This window comes from Lepus europaeus, chromosome 19, assembly GCF_033115175.1.
Source record: "Lepus europaeus isolate LE1 chromosome 19, mLepTim1.pri, whole genome shotgun sequence".
NCBI lineage: Eukaryota > Metazoa > Chordata > Mammalia > Lagomorpha > Leporidae > Lepus > Lepus europaeus.
In genome coordinates this window covers 37631495-37651406 of record NC_084845.1, presented here as the reverse complement: position 1 = coordinate 37651406, position 19912 = coordinate 37631495, and the positions used below count along the sequence as shown (strand labels likewise).

The window sequence follows — 19912 nt, the reverse complement described above, 5'->3', positions numbered from 1 at the left end:
CCCATGTTGGATGTTCTCTCCTTCTTAATTCTATCAGTTAGTATTAGCAAACACTTGTCTTGTTTATGTGATCCCTTTGACTCTTAGACCTATCATTATGATCAATTGTGAACTGAAGTTGATCACTTGGACTAGTGAGATGGCATTGGTATATGCCACTTCATGGGATTGAATTGGAATCCCCTGGCACGTTTCTAACTACCATTTGGGGCAAGTCCGATTGAGCATGTCCCACATTGTACATCTCTTTCTTCTCTTATTCCCACTCTTATATTTAACAGGGATCACTTTTCAGTTAAATTTAAACACTTAAGAATAATTGTGTGTTAACTACAGAGTTCAACCAATAGTATTAAGTAGGACAAAAAAAATACTAAAGGGGATTAAGTATTAATTTGTTCATCAACAGTCAAGACAATTATTTTTTTTTAGACAGAGAGAGAGACAGAGAGAAAGGTCTTCCTTCCGTTGATTCACCCTCCAAACGGCCACAACGGCCGGTGCCGCGCATGGCCGGCACTGCGCTGATCCGAAGCCAGGAGCCAGGTGCTTCCTCCCGGTCTCCCATGCAGGTGCAGGGCCCAAGCACTTGGGCCATCCTCCACTGCACTCCTGGGCCACAGAAGAGAGCTGGACTGGAAGAGGAGCAACTGGGACTAGAACCCGGCGCTCACATGGGATGCCGGCGCCGCAGGCGGAGGATTAACCTGGTGAGCCAAGGCGCCGGCCCCTCCACATCCAGCTCTTGATGCCAGCCCCTGGAGTGGCTCCACTGACTGAGTTCCTGCCACTCATGTGGAGAAGTGGATTGAGTTCCTCAATCCTAACTTAGCCTCAGCCATTGTGAGCATTTCGGGGGTGAACCAAGAGATGGGCGCGCTCTCTGTCTCTCCCCCTTCCTGGCTCTCAGATAAATAACTACATTTTTAAAAGGAAGTGACAGATCTAATCTCTAGTGATAGATGGGGGCTGGTAGCTGCCCAGCCCAGGGCATGGGCATGTGGTTTGACCAGGGAGCCTTCTGGGATGGAGATGTTCTGTAGCTTGCTTGTGTGATTGTTGAAAGGACACTGCATTTATTAAAACTCTTCAAACTGTGCAGTTACAAGGGGAGCATTATATTGTATGTAAATTCACCTCAATAAAGCTGAGGTCTTTTTAAAAGCCCACAGAACTTACGCCTGTTTTGATCCGTTCCCCAGTTCAGGAGCACGACACTAGAAAGTGTCCTATTGACGTGGCGTTTATTGATCCCTTGCTGAGTGTCCCATATTGCTCAAAGGGTTTTGCTGTTCCAAGCTACTGAGCTCACTGACAATCCCACGCCATGTCAAGTATCCCCACGTAAGATGTGAGGAGGGGCTGGTGTGGTGTAGCAGGTTAGGTCTGCGCCTGCAATGCTGGCATCCCAGATGGTTGCCAGCTGGAGTCCCAGCTGCTCCACTTCCAATACAGTTCCTTGCTGATGTGTCCTGGGAAAGCAGTGGAAGATGGCCCAAGTGCTTGGGCCCCTGAATCCACATGGGAGACCCAGATGAAGCTCTGGACTCCTGGCTTCAGCCTTGGCTGTTTTGGCCATTTGGGGAGTGAACTAATGGATGGAAGATCTCTCTCTCCTCCTTTCTTTGTAATTCTGCCTTTCAAATACATGAAAAATAAATCGAGAGATGAGGAAAACAAGGCAGAGGGAAGTGAAGCTCCTTGCCTAAGAGTACATGATTTGTGAGTGACAGACAGGACTTAACCTTACAGTCAGATTGCAGACTGTGGTTTGTGATAACTGCTCCTAAGAGCTGGTCAGTTGAAGAAATCAACGTCAGGGAAAGGGAGGGAATTAGAAGTGACCAAATGGGGGTCAGTGCTGTGGTATATCGGGTAAAGCCTCTGCCTGTAGTGCTGGCATCTCATATGGGCGCCAGTTCAAGTCCCGGCTGCTCCACTTCTGATCCAGCTCCCTGCTAATGACCTGGGAAAGCAGTGGAAGATGGCCCAAATACTTGGGCCCCTGTACCCATGTGTGAGACCCAGAAGAAACTCCTTGCTTTGGGTTGGTCCAGCTCTGCCTGTAGTAGCCATTTGGGGAGTGAACCAGTAGATTGATGACCCACCCCCCAACTCTGCCTTTGCCTCTCTGTCACTCTGCCTTTGAAATAAATAAATAAATCTTAAAAAAAAAAAAGGGACCAAATGTAAGCAGAGGAAGGCTCTACTGTTTCTCCACTTGTAGAATAAACTGCTCCATCTTAGAGAGTGGGTTTTGGCCTACTGGTTAACGTGCTCTCGGCCACCCCAAAATGCCTGGGTTCAATTCTGGGCTCTGGCTCCTGACTCCAGCTTCTGCTAGTGCAGACCCTAGGAGGCAGTGGTGATGACTAAGTAATTGGGTTCCTGCATCCTCATGGGAGACCTGGATTGAGTTCTCAGCTCCTACCTTCAGCCCAGCCCACCCTTGTCCTGGCCACTGTGGGCATTTAGGAAGTAAATGAGTGCGTGGAGTTCTCTCCGGGGAGAGAGAGAGAGAGAGAGAGAATCTTCCATCTGCTGGTTCACTCTCCAAGTGGCCACAAGGGTCAGGACCTATCCAGGAGCCAGGAGATTCTTCCGGATCTCCCACATGGGTGCAGGGGCCCAAGCACTTGGGCCATCTTCCACTGCTTTTCCCAGACCATAAGCAGGGAGCTGGATAGGAAGTGGAGCAGCTGGGACACAAATGGGCACCTGCATCACAGGCAGTGGCTTTACCCACTACGACACAACCCCAGCCCCAATATCCTGTCACTCTTGCTAACTTGTTGGCATCCTGTAAGCTCTTGTTCTGCTGGCCTGGAAGGTAAGGGAACTCTCCAGTTCCCTCTCCTGCATTTCTCTTCCTCCAACAAAGCAGTCCTGGACACCCTGACTAAATCAGCATTAGCAGGACAATGCAAGCACTACTCCCCGTGGGACTGAGACGTCCACTCAAGCACAGTTCGTCTCTTGCACAACCCTTCGTTTTTCTTGGCATGAGTGACGGCCCTTTATGGTTATCCTGGTTCTCCCATCAATCTTTCATGATTTTTCTCCAATGTCCAACGCCTTTGTCGACCAACAGTTTTCATACATTCCAATGCACTCATTACAATTTCTTCCTGAAGTTCCTCCATCCTCCTGCCTGTACGTGGCCTGCCGCTCTCGAAGGACGCCACCCTGGACATCGATGGTGGCTGGCGTGGGGGAGCCCCCATTTCCTGGGCGCTGTTAGTGCATGAAGAGATGGTTGTGACGCTTGCCCTGCTAATGCTGCAGGCTGTTGGCAGAAGCCATTGTACATCATTTATGGGGCGAATCTTCCCTACCCGTAAGTTCACGAATGTAATGAGATGTAATTCAGAGATAAAGGTTGTGGCTTCCCAAACTGCCTCCCTTCAAGTTTATCTGAATCTTCATTCAACCAACTGTAAAGGAGACATTCATGACGGGGAAGCTTGAGCTGGATGATGGCATGCAATTGTGTTTAAGGTGTGTTGTGGTCTTGTGGTTGTGTTAAGGACTCCTTATCTTTTTTTTAAGATTTATTTATTTGAAGACAGAGTGACAGAGAAGAGAGATAGAGGGATTCACAGATCTTCTGTCTGCTGGTTCTCTTCCCAAGCGGCTGCAATGGCTGGGGGTGGACAAGGCTGAAGCCGGGAGCCAGGAACTCCATCTGGGTTTCCGAGGTAGGTGGCAGGGCCCAGGCACTTGGGCCATCTTCTGCTGCTTTCTCAGGCGCATTAGCAGGGAGCTGGATGGGAAGCAGAGCAGCCGGGACTTGGTTTAACTCACTGTACCACATTGCCGGTCCTGGGAGTCCTTATCTTTTAAGATATTTTCTGAGATATTTCTAGATTAAATGATAGAATGTTCTGGGATTTACTTCAAAATCATGTTTTCTGGGGGTGAGGAAGTAAGCAGGACACACATGAGAAACAAGATTGGTTGCGTGCTATTGTTGAAGCTGGGTGACAGGCACCTGGGATACACTGTGCTGTTCTCTCTTCTACACATATTTAAGGTATTCCATAATAATTTTTGTTGCTGCTTTTTAATAGTTCTCAGGGTAAATAGCAAGGGAAAACATCTTTCTGATGATATTGATAACTCAAAATGTAAGATTTAATTTTTTAAAATATTTATTTATCTAAAAAGCAGAATTAGAGAGTGAACTTCTATCCGCTGGTTCACTCCCTAAATGGCTCCAAAAGCCATGGCTAGGCCAGGCTGAAGCCAGGAGCTTCATTTGGGTTCCCATGTGGGTGGCAGAGGCCCAAGCACCTGGGCCATCCTCTTCCCCCCTCCTAAGCACACTAGCAGTTTGTTTTAAAGAATGGGCCACATAAAGGAAACTTTGAGAGTATAGCTGTTGTTTAATCTTGACTAGAACTGGTCCTCCAGTATGGGATTCCAGTGTCTAAACAGCAGCTTAATTTACCAGATCACACCTAAAAATATTTTTTATTCCCTAAATATATTTAGGGAATATATGTCCCTAAAAATATTTTTATTCACTTATTTGAGAAGCAGATACACACACACACAGAGCTTCTATCCACTGGTCCACTTGTCAAACGCCTGCAATGGCCAAGGGCATAGACTGCGGCAAAAGCCAGGAGCCTGAACACCATCCAGGTCTCCCACATGGATGGCAGTAACAGAACCACTGGAGCCACCACCACTGCCTCCCAGGCTATGGCCCAGGAGGAAGTTAGAATCAGGCAGTACAGACAGGGATCAAACCCAGGTAACTCCTATGTGGGACATGAGTGTCCCAACCAAGAGCCTAACCACTAGGCTAAATTCCTGTCCTTCCAAAAGCTTTTGAAATAGTCTTAAACGGCTGTGCACAGGTGTGATTTTTCTGAGCGCAGACTGTTGGCTTTTATTAAACACTCACAGTTCATGACCCCCAAGAAGATTAAGGAACTATAAAATCTCTCTTCAGCTTTATACTCTTGCAGGAAACGTAGCAACTCAAGTTCATAAAGAACAACTTGAGAAAACCCACATTTCCTGATTAAAAGCTAAGTGTTATTGGAGTGTGATGAGTAAGACATACTAAAAGTAATCAAAGCCTAATAAATTAAACTGTCTACAATTGCTACTTACAACTTGCTCTACTGGACAGAGTTAGTCTCAGAACAGCCAGCACCTGACATGCACAGGATGTCTGAATAAATAGAGTTATAGACCTACAAGAAACCAATGAAAAAGCTCAATCCATAGTTATATATAAAGTATTTATTTTTATGCACATATTTACCTACAAAATTTACAGAAAATAAAACATAGCAGAATATATAGAATACCCTCTTAAGACTTCTTAGGAGCTGAGGGCTTTATTGCTGCAATTCAAAGAATAAAATTTTATACATGAGAAAGCCAACATGAACACATATAGGTTAGATGGCAGCCTTGTTAAAAAGTTTTTGTCCTATTATTGAATTTTCAGCTTTACATTAAATGAAATTTAAAAGATTGCTCATGAAATAATTTAAACCTTTTCAAAATCTTCTAATAAACAGGTAAAAGGCACCTCCAGTACTTTAAAATATTTACAGCAATCCCAATAGTTTAATTTTAAGGGCTATTATAGTACACGTGGCTATTATGCATACACAGTATGTCATTAACACTCTCTAAACAGTGAGAATTGTAGACTCCAGTTTGTGGCACCACCCCCATGTCATCCTGGTGAGGGAGCAGGACAATCAGTCACACCTGGGCAACACTAGGGTCACAGCATAAAACCCAACTACCGAGAACAGTGACGATCAAATTCCCAGACAACACATAATTGATAACTAAACCTGTATATTCAGAAGCCTTTGGGATGGTCTTAAAATTAAAAAATATAAAGTACATTTAGCATTTCAAAGAAAACAATGAACTAAAAAACATAACCACAATAGTTGCAGGATTCAATATCTGGTTTAACAAAATTTGCTTCTTGCAACGTCTATAATTTCTTCGGACATAATGGAGATGCGTTTCCCTCAGCCTAAGCTGAATCTGGTGTTTTTCCTGCAGTTGGGTTGAAAGAGAAGTGTAAGAATGGAAGGCACACATAATAGCCGGCTTGAAAGAGCTGTGAGTGGCAAGCAGATGTTCCTGAAATACTGGTGCAGGAGAACACAGTCCACACAGCAGTCTCCTCTTTGTTGAACATTGGCATTGATTTGCTATTTACAGTAGTTTGCAAAAATACATTATAAAAACTGAATGAGGTTCTGGTTCTAAGCTTAACTTAGTAACACACATACATACTTCATCTGCAAAAACCTTCGCAGGGTCTGAAGTACTAAAGTGACACTAACACTGAAACACAGGTGATCCAAGGTAGCGAGCACTGACAGCGCGCGTCGTCAGCATCCTCCAGAGACTCTGGGCACATATTGCACACTTCTCACCAGTCGCTGCTGTGGCCTTCACACAGCCAACCGCACAGGAGTCCTTTATGGCTTGTTGCTGCATCACTTGGTTGAAGAAAGGCTGTTGTAAGTCCCATAACAACGAGTGCAGATTGTCATTGAACGTGAGGCCTAGGTTTCAAAATTAGCTTTCCTGTCTGTAAAAAAGGGGGAAAAACGTCAATCCACAGTTCTATTACAAACACCGTCGCGGATTTGTAAGGTTTAAAGGGTATTTGCGGGGAATCAGAATACTTCTTCATACTCAGTCAAGATTAAACAGCTATGCTCTCAAAGTTCCCTTTGTGTGGCCCATTCTTCAGAATTATTTATTACCTGAAAACACACACATGCCTTTATTTGAATTCCCTGTCTACTGGCTACCTAGAAATCTGACAATGCACCAAATAAAACAAAATCCCACCCTATACAGCTCTATCCCTTACCAAACAGACTTTACAACACAGAAATATACATGTAGATGTACCTGATCAAGCATTTCTCCTGTCCAACAAACAAAAGCTTTAATTTCCTCAAGTTAACAAGTAAAGCGATGGTTAGAGCAATGGACACTCACATATGACAAGTATATTTAGTACAAATTGGTATAACTTTGTGTAAACATGAGTCATAGTTATATAGAACAACAGTATGTGCATACCCCATAATCCAAACAATTGCACTTATAGGATAGGAATTTATCAGAAGGAAACTAGGTAGAAATGTTATTAATGCATTTATTGAGTGCCTACTATATGCCAGATCCTGGGTGAATGCCAGGGATCCAGTAATACACTAGACAAAGTCCCTTGTATTTGTTGTGGTATCCATAAGTGGCAGCTTGTAAGTCCCACTGTTGGGTCAAAGAAGCAAATTTGAAACACTCTTAACAGCTTCTTTTTATGAAAGGTCAATGAGAACACACAACAAGTCACAAAACACAGTGATTAGGTTTAGTGAGATTCCAGGTGGTTTTAATTAATGTTTTTCTCCTTGGGTCAAAAGTACTGCTGGTATTGTAGTTAAAATTTTTGTATTTTTAAAATTTTTGTATTGTAGTTTAAATTTCATTTAAACTTTGGAATTTAACTTTCAGTAATTCCCAGATATATTAATTTTTCCAGTTTCATTCAGGTACAATTTCTATACCAGATGCTCAAGACTTGTGTCAGTTTTGGCAAGCATGCACTCGTGAGCCACCACCCTGATCAAGCTATACACTTAATTCACTCCCAGAATTCCTCCATGCTCCAGTCAACAGGACCCCCCCCCCCCCCCCCGACCACCTATAACCACCTATCCTAGATTGGCTTTGGCTTTGATCTTTAAATAAACAGAATCATCAGTGCTGTCTTCTTTTCCACCTGCTTCATTCAATGTGTCTGAATTTCATCCATATTACTGCATGTTTCACTAATATAAACCTTTTTATAGATATAAAGATTTACTTTTTTGTTTGAAAGACAATGTTAGAGAGGGGGAGACAGAGAGAAAGAAGAGAGAGAATCTTCCATCTGCTGGTTCACTCCCCAGATGGCCACAAAGGCCAGGCCAGAGCCAGGAGCCAGGAGCTTCTTCCAGGTCTCTCATGTGGAAGCAGGGGTCCAAGTACTTGGGCCATCTTCTGCTGCTTTTCCCAGGCCATCAGCAGGGAGCTGGATCGGAAGTGTAGTAGCTGGGATAGAAACTGGTGCCCAGTGGGATGCTGGGATTGCAGGAAGCAGCTTTAACGAGTCTGCCACAACGCCAGCCCCTGTACCTTTTTATAACTGATAGCAGTATTGTATCATAAGAATATATCACTATTTGCTTATCCATAGTTTAATTTATTTTAAATGTTTCTGAGGCCAGCATTGCAGTGTAGTGGTCTAAACCATTGCCTGTGAAGCCAGTATCCCATATGGGTGCTGGTTCGAGTCCCAGCTACTCCACTTCTGATTTCAGCTCCCTGCTAATGCGCCTGGGAAAAGCAGTGAAACATGGGCCAGGTGCCTGGACCCCTGCACCCCCGTGGGAGACCTGGAAGAAGTTCCAGGCTCCTGCTTTCAGTCTGGCCCACCTGGGCTACTGTGGCCACTTGGAGAATGAAGCAGATGGAAGACCTCTCTCTCTTTCTTTCACCCTCTCTGTAACTCTTACTTTCAAATAAATCAATCTTCTCAAAGTTAAAAAAAAATCTTTCTAGTTACACTAATAAGACATATTACAATGACATCATAAAAAACTCAGGATACAGATCCTTTCCATCCACCTCAAACTACAGAATAAATTAGTTTTAACGTACATTATTCTAGATAATTATCTGTGCATTTACATTCAGATATGTAATAATAAAAATCTGATGTCTAATATGCTGAAATATTTGCAGATTATCAATTGGGATTTATTCCAATAGTCCGACAGCAGAGAACTGTGGGCAGGGGTCAAAACGAACCAAGAATGGCCAGGAGCTGGGCAGGCTCAGCCCAGTGGGTAAGCCTCCACTGTGGAGCCACTTTTCTGATCATCACAGTGCCTCGATTCTAGTCCTGGCTCTCCTCCTGACTCCAGCTTCCTGCTAATGCAGACTCTGCGGGCAACAGGGGGTGGCTCAAAATAGTTGGGTTCTTGACAGCCATATGGGAGACCTGGATTGAGTTCTGGGTTCCTGGCTTCAGCCTGGCCCATCCCTAGTCCCCGGTTGTCACAAACATTTGGGGCATGAACCAGCAGGTGAGGGCTCTGTCTCCTGTCTCTCTGCCTCTCAGCAACAACAATTTAAAAGTCTTGGCCAAACGTCTATAAATTTACACGCAGTGACTTCTGGGTTTCTAAATCACGGTTGTGCCGCAGTCTGTTTTACCACTCCCCTGCTGAGAAACTTGACTTTCCATTTTCTCACTACTGCAACCTTACACTTGCCCCTTCTAGGCCTGTGTGGTGGTCTCCTCCCAATCCCCCCTTAAAAGGGCAGAAGCAGAATGGGTAAGTCACAAGGCAACAGTGGGTAGAGCCACTGCCTGTGATGCTGGCATCCCATAAGAGCACCAGTTCGTGTCCTAGCTGTTCCACTTCTAATTCAGCTCCCTGCTAACAGTCTAGAAAAAGCAGCAGCAGATGGCCCACGTGTTTGGGCCCTGCCACCCACATGGGAGATCCGGATGAAGTTCCTGGCTCCCGGCTTCAGCCTGGCCCATCCCTGGTTATTGCAGCCGTCTAGGGAACGAATCAACAGACAGAAGATCTCTCCTCCTCTGACTCTTCCTCCTCTGTATAACTCTGACTTTTAAATAAACAAATGAATCTTGAAAAAAACAAACAAACTGAAAACTGTTCTCAAAATGGCTGTACCAACTTATATTTCCTACAGCAGTTTATGGGTGTACTCATTTAACAACACTGGAGTTACCAAAGTATTTACTTTTGCCAATCCAAAAGGTAAAGCAAATGGAAACTTGGTGTTTTACTTTGCATTTCCCTGATTACGGGTGAGGTCATCCAGTCTTTCTATGTTTATTTTAACTACTGTGGTAAACTGTACTTTCCCCCCAATTTTTCTGTAGGTGGTTTGTGTTTTTCTTATTTTTAACAGACCTTTAAATATTCTGGATACCAGCTTCTACGATATAGCTTACAAATTCTTCCTTCTAATCATTTCTTAATTTCTTGCCTTTTGCTATGCATAAGTTTTAAATTTTTGTATAATCAAATGTATCCAACTTTTCCCAGTAAGGCATTGTTTTATGTTGTAAATGGGTTTAATTCTATCCCAAGACTATTCATATTTCCTTCTAGTGCTTTCATACTGGGATGTGTATATTACAGTTTATTTTATATGCAGTCTTTGAAAGGCAAAGTACCAGAGCCAAAGAGAGATTGAGACTGATCGATCTTCCATCCACTGGTTCACTCCCCAAATGGGCACAATAGCTGGGGCTGGAACAGGCCGAAGCCAGGAGCCAGAACGTCTGGTCTCCCGTGTGGTGGCAGGAACCCCGATACTCGAGCCACCGTCTGCTGCTTCCCCGGGGCATTCGTTAACAGGAAGCTGGATCAGGAGTGGAAAACTGCCATGCCAACAGAGGGTGCAGGCACGCCAACTGGCAGTGGAGCCCCCTGTGCCACCATACCTGCCCCAGAGTTTTTTTTTTTAATTGATGAGAGGCAGAGATCTAACATTTCTCCAAATGAAAAGCCAATCGCCCCAACACCAGCAAGGAGCGTCTTCCTCTCGCTGACATGAAATGCCAGCCTCAGCCTCTAATGTAGAAAAGTTTACATGTCTGGTCTACGTTCTTGACCACTGACCCGGACCTCTTCCTGCTCTAATCCTACATTTGAATTTCCTATAATGAATAGGTACGACTTGTTTAATGGTTTTTAAAGTTAAAAGTAAGAATACTTTTATAAATAAAATAGAAGGTACTAATTAAACTTGTGAGACACTTAGAACACACTGGTAGATAATCTACTTTTGAAAACATGGGTCATATGTCCAAAGTCCGAAAGTTAATCCATGCTTCTCTTTACAAATAGCACACATAGAACAACATTAGATAGACAGCAGCTTATAAAACCAACATCCACTGAGCCAGTTCTGGCCCAAAACGACCATCATTCTTGTACTGACTCTAGGATGGCTCCAATCATATAATGCAACATGAGTTCATGTCACCAAGAAAGAATAAATTGTCAATTCTGCCAATTAGTGGAAAACCACTGATTGTTAGACACAGCTCAATTGCAGAGATGTTAAAACATACAAATCTTAGAATCCATATTATGAAGTATAGTCCCACTACTGTTTCCACAGACTAAACATTATTCACATCTTCTTTTCTAATGCCAAATATTTGGTCCTTTCATGCAGGTCTACAATTTTCTAATAAAAAAATACTTACATCATCACAAGACATGTTGTACTCTGCTAATACCGTTCGACATCGAGCAGCTATACTGAATGAATGTGGTCAAAGAAAACTTCTCATTTCAAGGGTCAGCTTCTAACAAGTATAGAGAGAAGGTGCTCTAATAAAACCCACTCTGTGGGAAAGGATACATTGATGGTGCAACTACTCTCTTATGTATGCCAGCAAAGAATAAGCCTATTAAAGTGATACAGCTGATGGTGAAAAACGGATGATTCCATAATGATGTGAAGAAGGACACCTGTAAGAGACAAGGCCGAAACATAAGTAGTGTTAAATATCCACGAATACCGACTTTTCCCTTTCCACTTGTACATAAACAGGCACAGTCTAATCTGCACCTCCTGAGCACTTCTGAACATACCCTACCTTCTTAACAACCCTCCCCTTCACCTGGCCAACTTCTGCTATCCCTCTAAGACCCGGCTCCAGCGTCACCTTCCCTCTCTGCAGAAGTTTCATTTTGAAATTACTGAGATTCAGATAGTCACAGGACATTCCAATTAGCTGTTACCATAAAGCACTAGAATTAAAAAAAAAAAGGGGGGGGGGGGGCTGATTTCTGGTCTGGGTACAAAACAACCTGATAGATTATAGCAGAAAACAGGGCATGACCCAATTTTAACAGCATGTGGATAGACAAGGTCAGGACACACAACTGCAGTAAGAGTGGGCACCACGGACAGATGCCAAGGAATAGAAGCGTTGCTGAAGAAACAGAGAAAACAAGCATTTAGAGCCTCTGTGAACAGATATCTGACAGATCAGTGACAGACAGGAGCGCAGAATCCAGCTAAGGACAGCCAAGGATGCCTGTGTGTTTCAAGACAGAACAGCACCAAGTAGATGGTCCAGCATGGTCCTGGTTAGGTTTCCCCAAAGAAATCAGAGGCTGGAAGAAGTTCCTAAGAGCCCAAAGAAAGGTTACTATTCCAGAGGAATGTATCTTCTTAAAATCTCTGAGGAGAAAAAAAAAAGAAAAGAAAAAAAAGAAAATCTCTGAGGAGAGCTTAGCTTCCACAAACTTGTTACACTCTGCCTGGCCTGCACAGTGCTGGCTGGTGCAGTGCTTCCGTCTTCATTTTAATGAGGTTAGTCACTAGCGTCAGACTACCCGGCCCTGGGCTCTGTCACACACCTTCTGCCCTCCATGTCCTCTGGCTGGCCGTTGGCTTCTGGGTTTGCAGCCCCTGCTCCAGACACAACTGCTGCTTAAAACTCTTGTCAGGTGTGGGGTTATTAAGTAATGAAATGTAAGGAGCCGACCCTTAGGCTAATAGTTATATTCTCACCTAATTTAGAAAATTATATTAACTACATAGTTTTGGGCCTATTTCAAATTACATTTAATTCTGTGTTTTATTAAGACCTCAACTAGCTGAAATCAGCTTATATTTTTCCCAATTAGAACAGGCTCATTTCCCAAGACAGACCTTTTTCAATCTTCTTGCCAGTCTCCTTCCACTCTTCCCTGAAGATGAGAAGTGCAGCCTGAAGATCAGGGTTTTACAAAGGAGCACACAGGAGAGTTTCCTGTCTGCCGTCAAAATCCCTCTATTAACAGAAAACTCCACCAGTACCCTCCCCTGCCTCCTGTCCTCTTCTGTCTCCACCTCAGGGGATGGTCAGGGAGACTACATCCAGATAAACCTGGGGCTGTCGCAAATGCCATCTACACAGCAGCGAACACCTTCCTATTAGGTTTTCCTTCTGTTTAACCTAAAAAGTTACAAAGTAGTCTACTTAATTACATTTGGGGGAGGATTAAGATTTGTGAAAATTATAATATTGTAACTACCTAAATAATACTTGGCTGTGGAGAAAACACCCCTGGGAAACTGGAGACTACCACTTCTCTAACAACAACAAAAAGGCCTGAGTCTGCGGTTAAGCCACTGCCAGTCCCATTCAGGTGCCATTTTGAGTCCAAGCTGCTCCACTTCCAATCCAGCTCCCTGCTAATGCATCTGGAAAAGCAGTGGAAGATGGCCCAAGTCCTTGGGTCCCTGAACCCATGTCAGAGACCCAGATGAATCTCCTGGCTTAGGTCCTAGCCCTGGCTGTTTTGGGAAGTGAACCAGCAGATGGAAGATCTCTCTGTCTTTCCCCCTCTGTAACTCTGCCTGTCAAATAAATCTTAAGGAAAAATACACAAAAGCCTGAGTCAGCAATGAAGACCTGAGTCAGCAGAAATGGGTAGGAATGTGAGACAGTCAGTCTATCAGCTTTGGCGGAGGGATGCCTCCAGAAACCCAAGTGTGTTCCTGCGCTTGCTAGAGGGGTTTGCTCGCACAGTGCCTGCTGGGAGCGCTCTCAGTGTTCCCCACACTAAACTTCAGGAGGAAATTTTCTTAGAGCTAAAGGCCGAGAAGGGAAAGCTCTGCTAGCTCAAGGAACTTTACGAGTCCTCGTAGACTAGAAACATCACAGAATTAACTGTGACGTCACTGACTGGAAACTCCAGGATAAATTCCTAACTCAATTCTTGCGATTATGCTTGACCACATGGCCCATATATCAGTGACCTCGTTCCCTTCCTGGTTTTAACCTCCCAGTCCATTCTGGTTTTTTTTTTTTTGCCAGGCAGAGTAGATAGTGTGAGAGAGAGAGAGAGAGAGAGAGAGAGAGAGACAGAGAGAAAGGTCTTCCTTTTTGCCGTTGGTCACCCTCCAATGGCCGCTGCGGCCGGCGCATCTCGCTGATCTGAAGCCAGGAGCCCGGTGCTTCTCCTGGTCTCCCATGCGGGTGCAGGGCCCAAGCACTTGGGCCATCCTCCACTGCCTTCCCAGGCCACAGCAGAGAGCTGGCCTGGAAGAGAGGCAACCGGGATAGAATCCGGCACCCCAACCGGGACTAGAACCCAGTGTGCCGGTGCTGCAAGGTGAAGGATTAGCCTGTTAAGCCACGGCGCCGGCCTTTTATCTAGTCCTTTTTATTACCCTTGTGTTTTGCTATTTTATCATATATGCTTCCTGTAAAGTTAGATCAAGTGTTTAATGGAATGAAATAAAGAGTATTAACAGAGATGCCGCACAGAAAAAGTTGTTTTATCAGTTTTAAAAGATGACTGAATAAAACAGAACACAGAGAATGTTCACACTGAAATAAGCAAAAATGGGATACACAAAAAGATGTAAAACCTGCATACAAATTCTGAAATAGAGAAGTAAATGGCGTCATCCTTATTTCTTAGGCCTTTTCCCTTGTAAAGCTATTAATCCACAACATCCAGCCAGCTTCCCTTCAGCAAGTTAACAGGAGGCAGATTTTAACCTCATACCTGCCGCGCTCGTGGCAGTGATACGCAGCTCGTGAATACCACAGTTAACAAGCTACTGTTTTTTTTTTACCGTCTCATTTAATCTAGTAGAAGGATTTTAAAAAAGGTTCTACCTTTTGTGTCTCAGGATCTATTAACCAGTTCCAGGCACCAGTAGCTGTACAGACAGATACCACGATCAGAAGCACTAGTGAAGAGAAATATGAAGTCAGTAAGGAAATACACCTGCAGATTCGATTCCACCACCACCAATTCCTGCGAAGTGGCAGAGAACACAGCACCACATTAAATGGAACGCACACCGCCTGGACTCAGGAAGTGCGGGGTCTGACCTTAGGAGTTCTCTTCAACATCGTGAGCCCCACAGACCCAGGATTCTTCTCCCTCGTGACTTAGAACAAGACTAATCAAATGAAAAGAACCCAGATGATAGAATTTCAGTAGAAGATTCTACACTTTGTTACTTTTACTATGCTTTGTGCTAATTTTGCAGATCATGTAAACTCAAATTAAAAAAAAAACCCTCCCATTTTCTAATGTAAACAAACCAAACAAAGACTCCTTTTTGAATGCATTGAAACTTCTGACTAAAGGATTTTGCTTTGCAGAAAAACTGCCTGCTGTTGATTAAACAAAGGTCAGTGTTAGAAAGTGTGGAGTCAGCGTGGGACACACCAGTCAGTATCAGATTTTCTTTAAGGGATCTTATTAAAGGAACCTCAGAGCAGGAATGACTTCTAGCACAACTTAAAAAAGAGCTCTTTCTCTCCACTATGCTACAGTTAGAGTTCTACAGGGATCTTAAATAAAACTTAAGAAAAAAAGGTCTTACTAAAAATTGAGAGGGGGTTGGGCACCAAGACCTGGTTAGAATCGGGGTGACCACGGCTGACTGGCCTGAGGATGCATGCATTTCTCAAACGTGGAGATCAAGTTTCAAAGAGCAACAGAAGTACAGCAAAATGTTAACTCCTCAAATTCCTAGTCATGCATTTTTATGAGAGGTAAAACACATTCAAAATTTCCTTTTAGGTATTCAATAAGAGGATCGAAACCCTCAATTATGTTCTGTGCTGCAACAGCTTAAACTCAATTTCTTATACTTCTGTATTTCCAGAAAGAAATATACTATATTTATAAGCATACTATAAGCAGAGGCTTTTTTTGTTTGTTTTTTTAATAAAGCAAAACCATAATAATCACATTAGGAAGGAACTCATGTATATGCTCTTATTTTACCGGCACACAAACCAAACCAATGTCATTTATGTGTCACTGATGAGGCCATGAATCAGGCAGTATCAGATGTATTTTATTTATTTATTTATTTTTTATTTTTTGACAGGCAGAGTGGACAGTGAGAGAGAGAGAGACAGAGAGAAAGGTCTTCCTTTGCCGTTGGTTCACCCTCCAATGGCTACAGCAGCCAGCGCACCATGCTGATCCAAAGCCAGGAGCCAGGTGCTTCTCCTGGTCTCCCATGGGGTGCAGGGCCCAAGCACTTGGGCCATCCTCCACTGCACTCCCTGGCCACAGCAGAGAGCTGGCCTGGAAGAGGGGCAACCGGGACAGAATCCGGCGCCCCGACTGGGACTAGAACCCGGTGTGCCGGCGCCGCAAGGTGGAGGATTAGCCTGTTGAGTCACGGCGCCGGCCTCAGATGTATTTTTTATACGGTATTTATTTCATAGAAAACACTGTTTTTGAAATTTGTCTCATTTTCCAAAGATTTAAAATTGGACTAAATTGAGCAAGCATCATCTGTATTTTAGGATTAGAAAGAAATTCTAATCTAATTTACCTGGGGGCAATTCCCAGGTAAACCACAGAGTCTGAAACATTTCTTGTGAAATCTAACCAATCAGAATTCTCACAGCCTGACTAAAACTTAGCCGATGTACTAAGAAACGCTGACACGGAAGTCCTAACTCTGACGGTGCTATTTCGGTCCTTCAGGCTGACTTACAGTTGGAAACGAAGCCCATCTCCCGTGAGAGCTATTGCTCTCTCGGCAGTCAGGGGGTTAAGACTGGTCCCACATCAGCAAGGCATTTTTTTTTTTTTTAACATTTTTATTTATCTGAAAGAGTTACAGAGAGGCAGAGAAAGAGAGAGATCTTCCATCCACTGATTCATTCCCCAAATGGCCACAACGGCCGGAGCTGTGCCGATCCGAAGCCAGGTGCCAGGAGCTTCCTCTGTGTCTCCCACGCAGGTGCAGGGGCCCAAGCACTTGGGCCATCATCCACTGCTTTCCCAGGCCATAGCAGAGAGAGTTGGATTGGAAGTGGAGCAGCTGGGACTCGAACTAGCACCCATATGGGATGCCGGCACCTCAGGTGGTAGTTTTACCAGCTACGCCACAGCACGGGCCCCAGCAAGGCATTTTTTAATGACTTTATCAGTGTGCCCACATTTCCTGCACTGTATTATTCCAAGGGGGCAGTAACTCCAACCACATCTGCAGCCTCCTGGTATGTATGCACAGACAGTAACAACGGCAGTTCTGTTTCTATGCTGGACTTCACAGCAGCACTATTAAGCTCAGTTAAAAATTAACTAAGGTAGGGCTGGCACTCCGGCATCCCATACGGGTGCCGGTTCAAGACCCGGCTGCTCCACTGCCAATCCAGCTCTCTGCTATGGCCTGGGAAAGCAGTGGAAGATGGCCCAAGTCCTTGGGCCCCTGAACCCACGTGGGAGACCCGGAAGAAGCTCCTGGCTCATGATTGACAAAGCTCTCGCCGTTGTGGCCAATTGGGGAGTGAACCAGTGGATGGAAGACACCTCTCTCTCTCTCCCTGCCTCTCCTTCTCTCTCTGTATAACTCTGACTTTCAAATAAATAAATACATCTTAAAAAAACAATTAACTAATGGTAACTTCTTAAACTTTTCAAGTATGCATTAATTAATGTGGTTTTTCTTGATAAAACTTTATTGCAGGGGCCAAGATCGTGGTTTAGTAGGTTAAGCTGCCACCTACAAGGCCGGCAGCCCATATGGGTGCTGGTTCAAGTCCTGGCTGCTCCACTTCTAATCCAGCTCCCTGCTAATGTGCCTGAGAAAACAGTGGAAGATGGCCCAAGTGCTTGGACCCCTGCACCAGTGTGGAAGACTTGGAAGAAGCTCCTGGCTACTGACCCGACTGCCCCACCTCACCCATTGTGGTCATTTGGGGAGTGAACCAGTGGATGAAAGCTCTCTCTGCCTCTCCCCATTTCTAACTCTTTCAAATAAACAAATCTTTTTTTTTTTTTTTTGACAGGCAGAGTGGACAGTGAGAGAGAGAGACAGAGAGAAAGGTCTTCCTTTGCCGTTGGTTCGCCCTCCAATGGCCGCCGCGGCTGGCGCACTGCAGCCGGCGCACCGCGCTGATCCGATGGCAGGAGCCAGGTGCTTCTCCTGGTCTCCCATGGGGTGCAGGGCCCAAGCACTTGGGCCATCCTCCACTGCACTCCCTGGCCACAGCAGAGAGCTGGCCTGGAAGAGGGGCAACCGGGACAGAATCCGGCACCCCGACCGGGACTAGAACCCGGTGTGCCGGCGCCGCAAGGTGGAGGATTAGCCTATTGAGCCATGGCGCCGGCCCAAATAAACAAATCTTTTTAAAAAATTTATTTCAGTAGTCTGCGGGCAACCTGTAAAACCAACACACTACTGAAATTCTTGTTTTACATGTTTTTATCAGAATGGTAATATTTTTTAAAAAAATCCACATTTTAGTGGAAAAATTAAAACTCAAACCCAACAAAATAGAATGTTCACGGGGTGGCCACTTATGATCTCTTTTTCTAAAAACATTTACCACGCACTGTTTACAACGTTAAACAAATGTACAGACTGTCTAAACAAAAAGGCGCGTATGGCTTAGCAAGGCTAGGTTTGTTAACCAGGCTTTAACATAAGAGCAAACGGTGCCTACCTAGGGATAAAGGTATCACAACCGTCCGCTTAGTTTGCCTCTAGAAACACTCAGCAACTTACTTCTCCAGCGTCCCGTGGCCGGTTGCAAACAATGGATGTATTCAGTAAGTCGCCTCTCGAACGCCTTGAGGTCTAGGTAAGAAGATTTCACGTTTCCAGTTAGTCGCGGGACTTCAGAGACCCTCACTGCTTTAGGTCTCAGACCCCAGCCCGCATCGGCCACGGCACGGTTTATTCATCCAAGAAGAAAGCTACCTGGCTCGCTTTTAGAAGCTTCATAAAACGCTTATGTGGGAACCTAGCAGCGATCCCGACCGGGCCCCAGAGCCAGCATTCAGGGGGCTGCCCACGAAAGGATGGAGAGGAGGTCGCGTTTTCACTCTGCTCCAGCAGGTGCAAGCGAGCGCCGGGCTCCCAGGTCTCCCGCACGGCAGGTAGCTGGGGCCCGCTTCCAGCCCTGCCGTGTAATGCACGGCCACGCTCGGTCTCCGAGGCTTCTGGGCGCTGAGAGCCGGCGGGCGGCAGCCGCTGCCCTGGCCCTCGGGGTGGCTTACAGGTGATCTCCCCGGCGCCGTCGGAATGGCCACATCTCGCTCCCAGCCAGGGGCGCCCAAAGGTGCTGCCTCTCTGGATGGCAGACGGGGCGGGGAGGGGGCCACCGTTCCCGCAGGGGTGTTTTCTGGACTTTAAAACACCGAGCCCACCAGTGACCGGACGCCACGGCTGGGAACCAAGGCTTTCCGAGTCGCGGCGGGTCAGAGAGAGATGAAGACAAAAATGGACAAGGGCTGCACACCGGGCGACGCGCTCACGGACACAGGCAGGCAGAAGCCGGCGAGCAGCTCCGCGCAGCGAGCCGGGGGAACGGAGGACGCACGGGCGCCGTCCCCACCCGGCCGCCCCTGCAGGGCCCTGCGCCCCCCGAGCGCCCCGCTGCCCTCTCCCCATCCTCCCCGGCCTCCTCTCCCCCCGGCGGGGTCCGGGCCACTGCAGCCCCTCCGGGGCGCCGCCGGCTTCCGGGAGGAGACCCGGGACGGCTCCGCGCGGCCCGCCCTACCTTCCGCCTGCTCCAGCGAGTTCATGTCGAGGAGCAGCTCGGGTCACCGCCTCGGCCCCGTCCGCATCGCAGCTCCGCTACCCCTACCCGGCCCGCAGCGCCAACTCCCACCCCTAACCGCTTCCCTCTGCCCCTCCCCGTCGCACCGCCCCTTACCTAGACCCGCTCTGCTCATTGGGCACGCCTGCCAGACACGCCAACTAAGACGGGTTTCTATTGGCTAACGTCCGCTCTAGCCGTAGGGAGCCCTGCGCTGGACGGTTCGCCGGAGGGGCCAAGAGCCACCGGTGGCCGAGCTGGTGTGACGCTGGCGCCGCC

The 19912-nt window shown here is 46.0% G+C and overlaps 1 protein-coding gene across 1 annotated transcript; it reads right to left on the bottom strand.

Annotated features, from left to right (window-relative positions):
• Window positions 1–5236: 5236 nt before the first annotated feature.
• CNEP1R1 (CTD nuclear envelope phosphatase 1 regulatory subunit 1) lies at window positions 5237–19695 on the bottom strand. The gene is made up of 6 exons (XM_062177109.1): window positions 19595–19695; window positions 18598–18669; window positions 14726–14799; window positions 11464–11573; window positions 11306–11360; window positions 5237–6583 (listed from the first exon to the last, which is right to left on the bottom strand). Exons 1-6 carry the CDS (start codon window positions 19617–19619, stop codon window positions 6542–6544), a joined length of 378 nt encoding a protein of 125 aa, XP_062033093.1. The 5' UTR covers window positions 19620–19695; the 3' UTR covers window positions 5237–6541.
• Window positions 19696–19912: the final 217 nt, after the last annotated feature.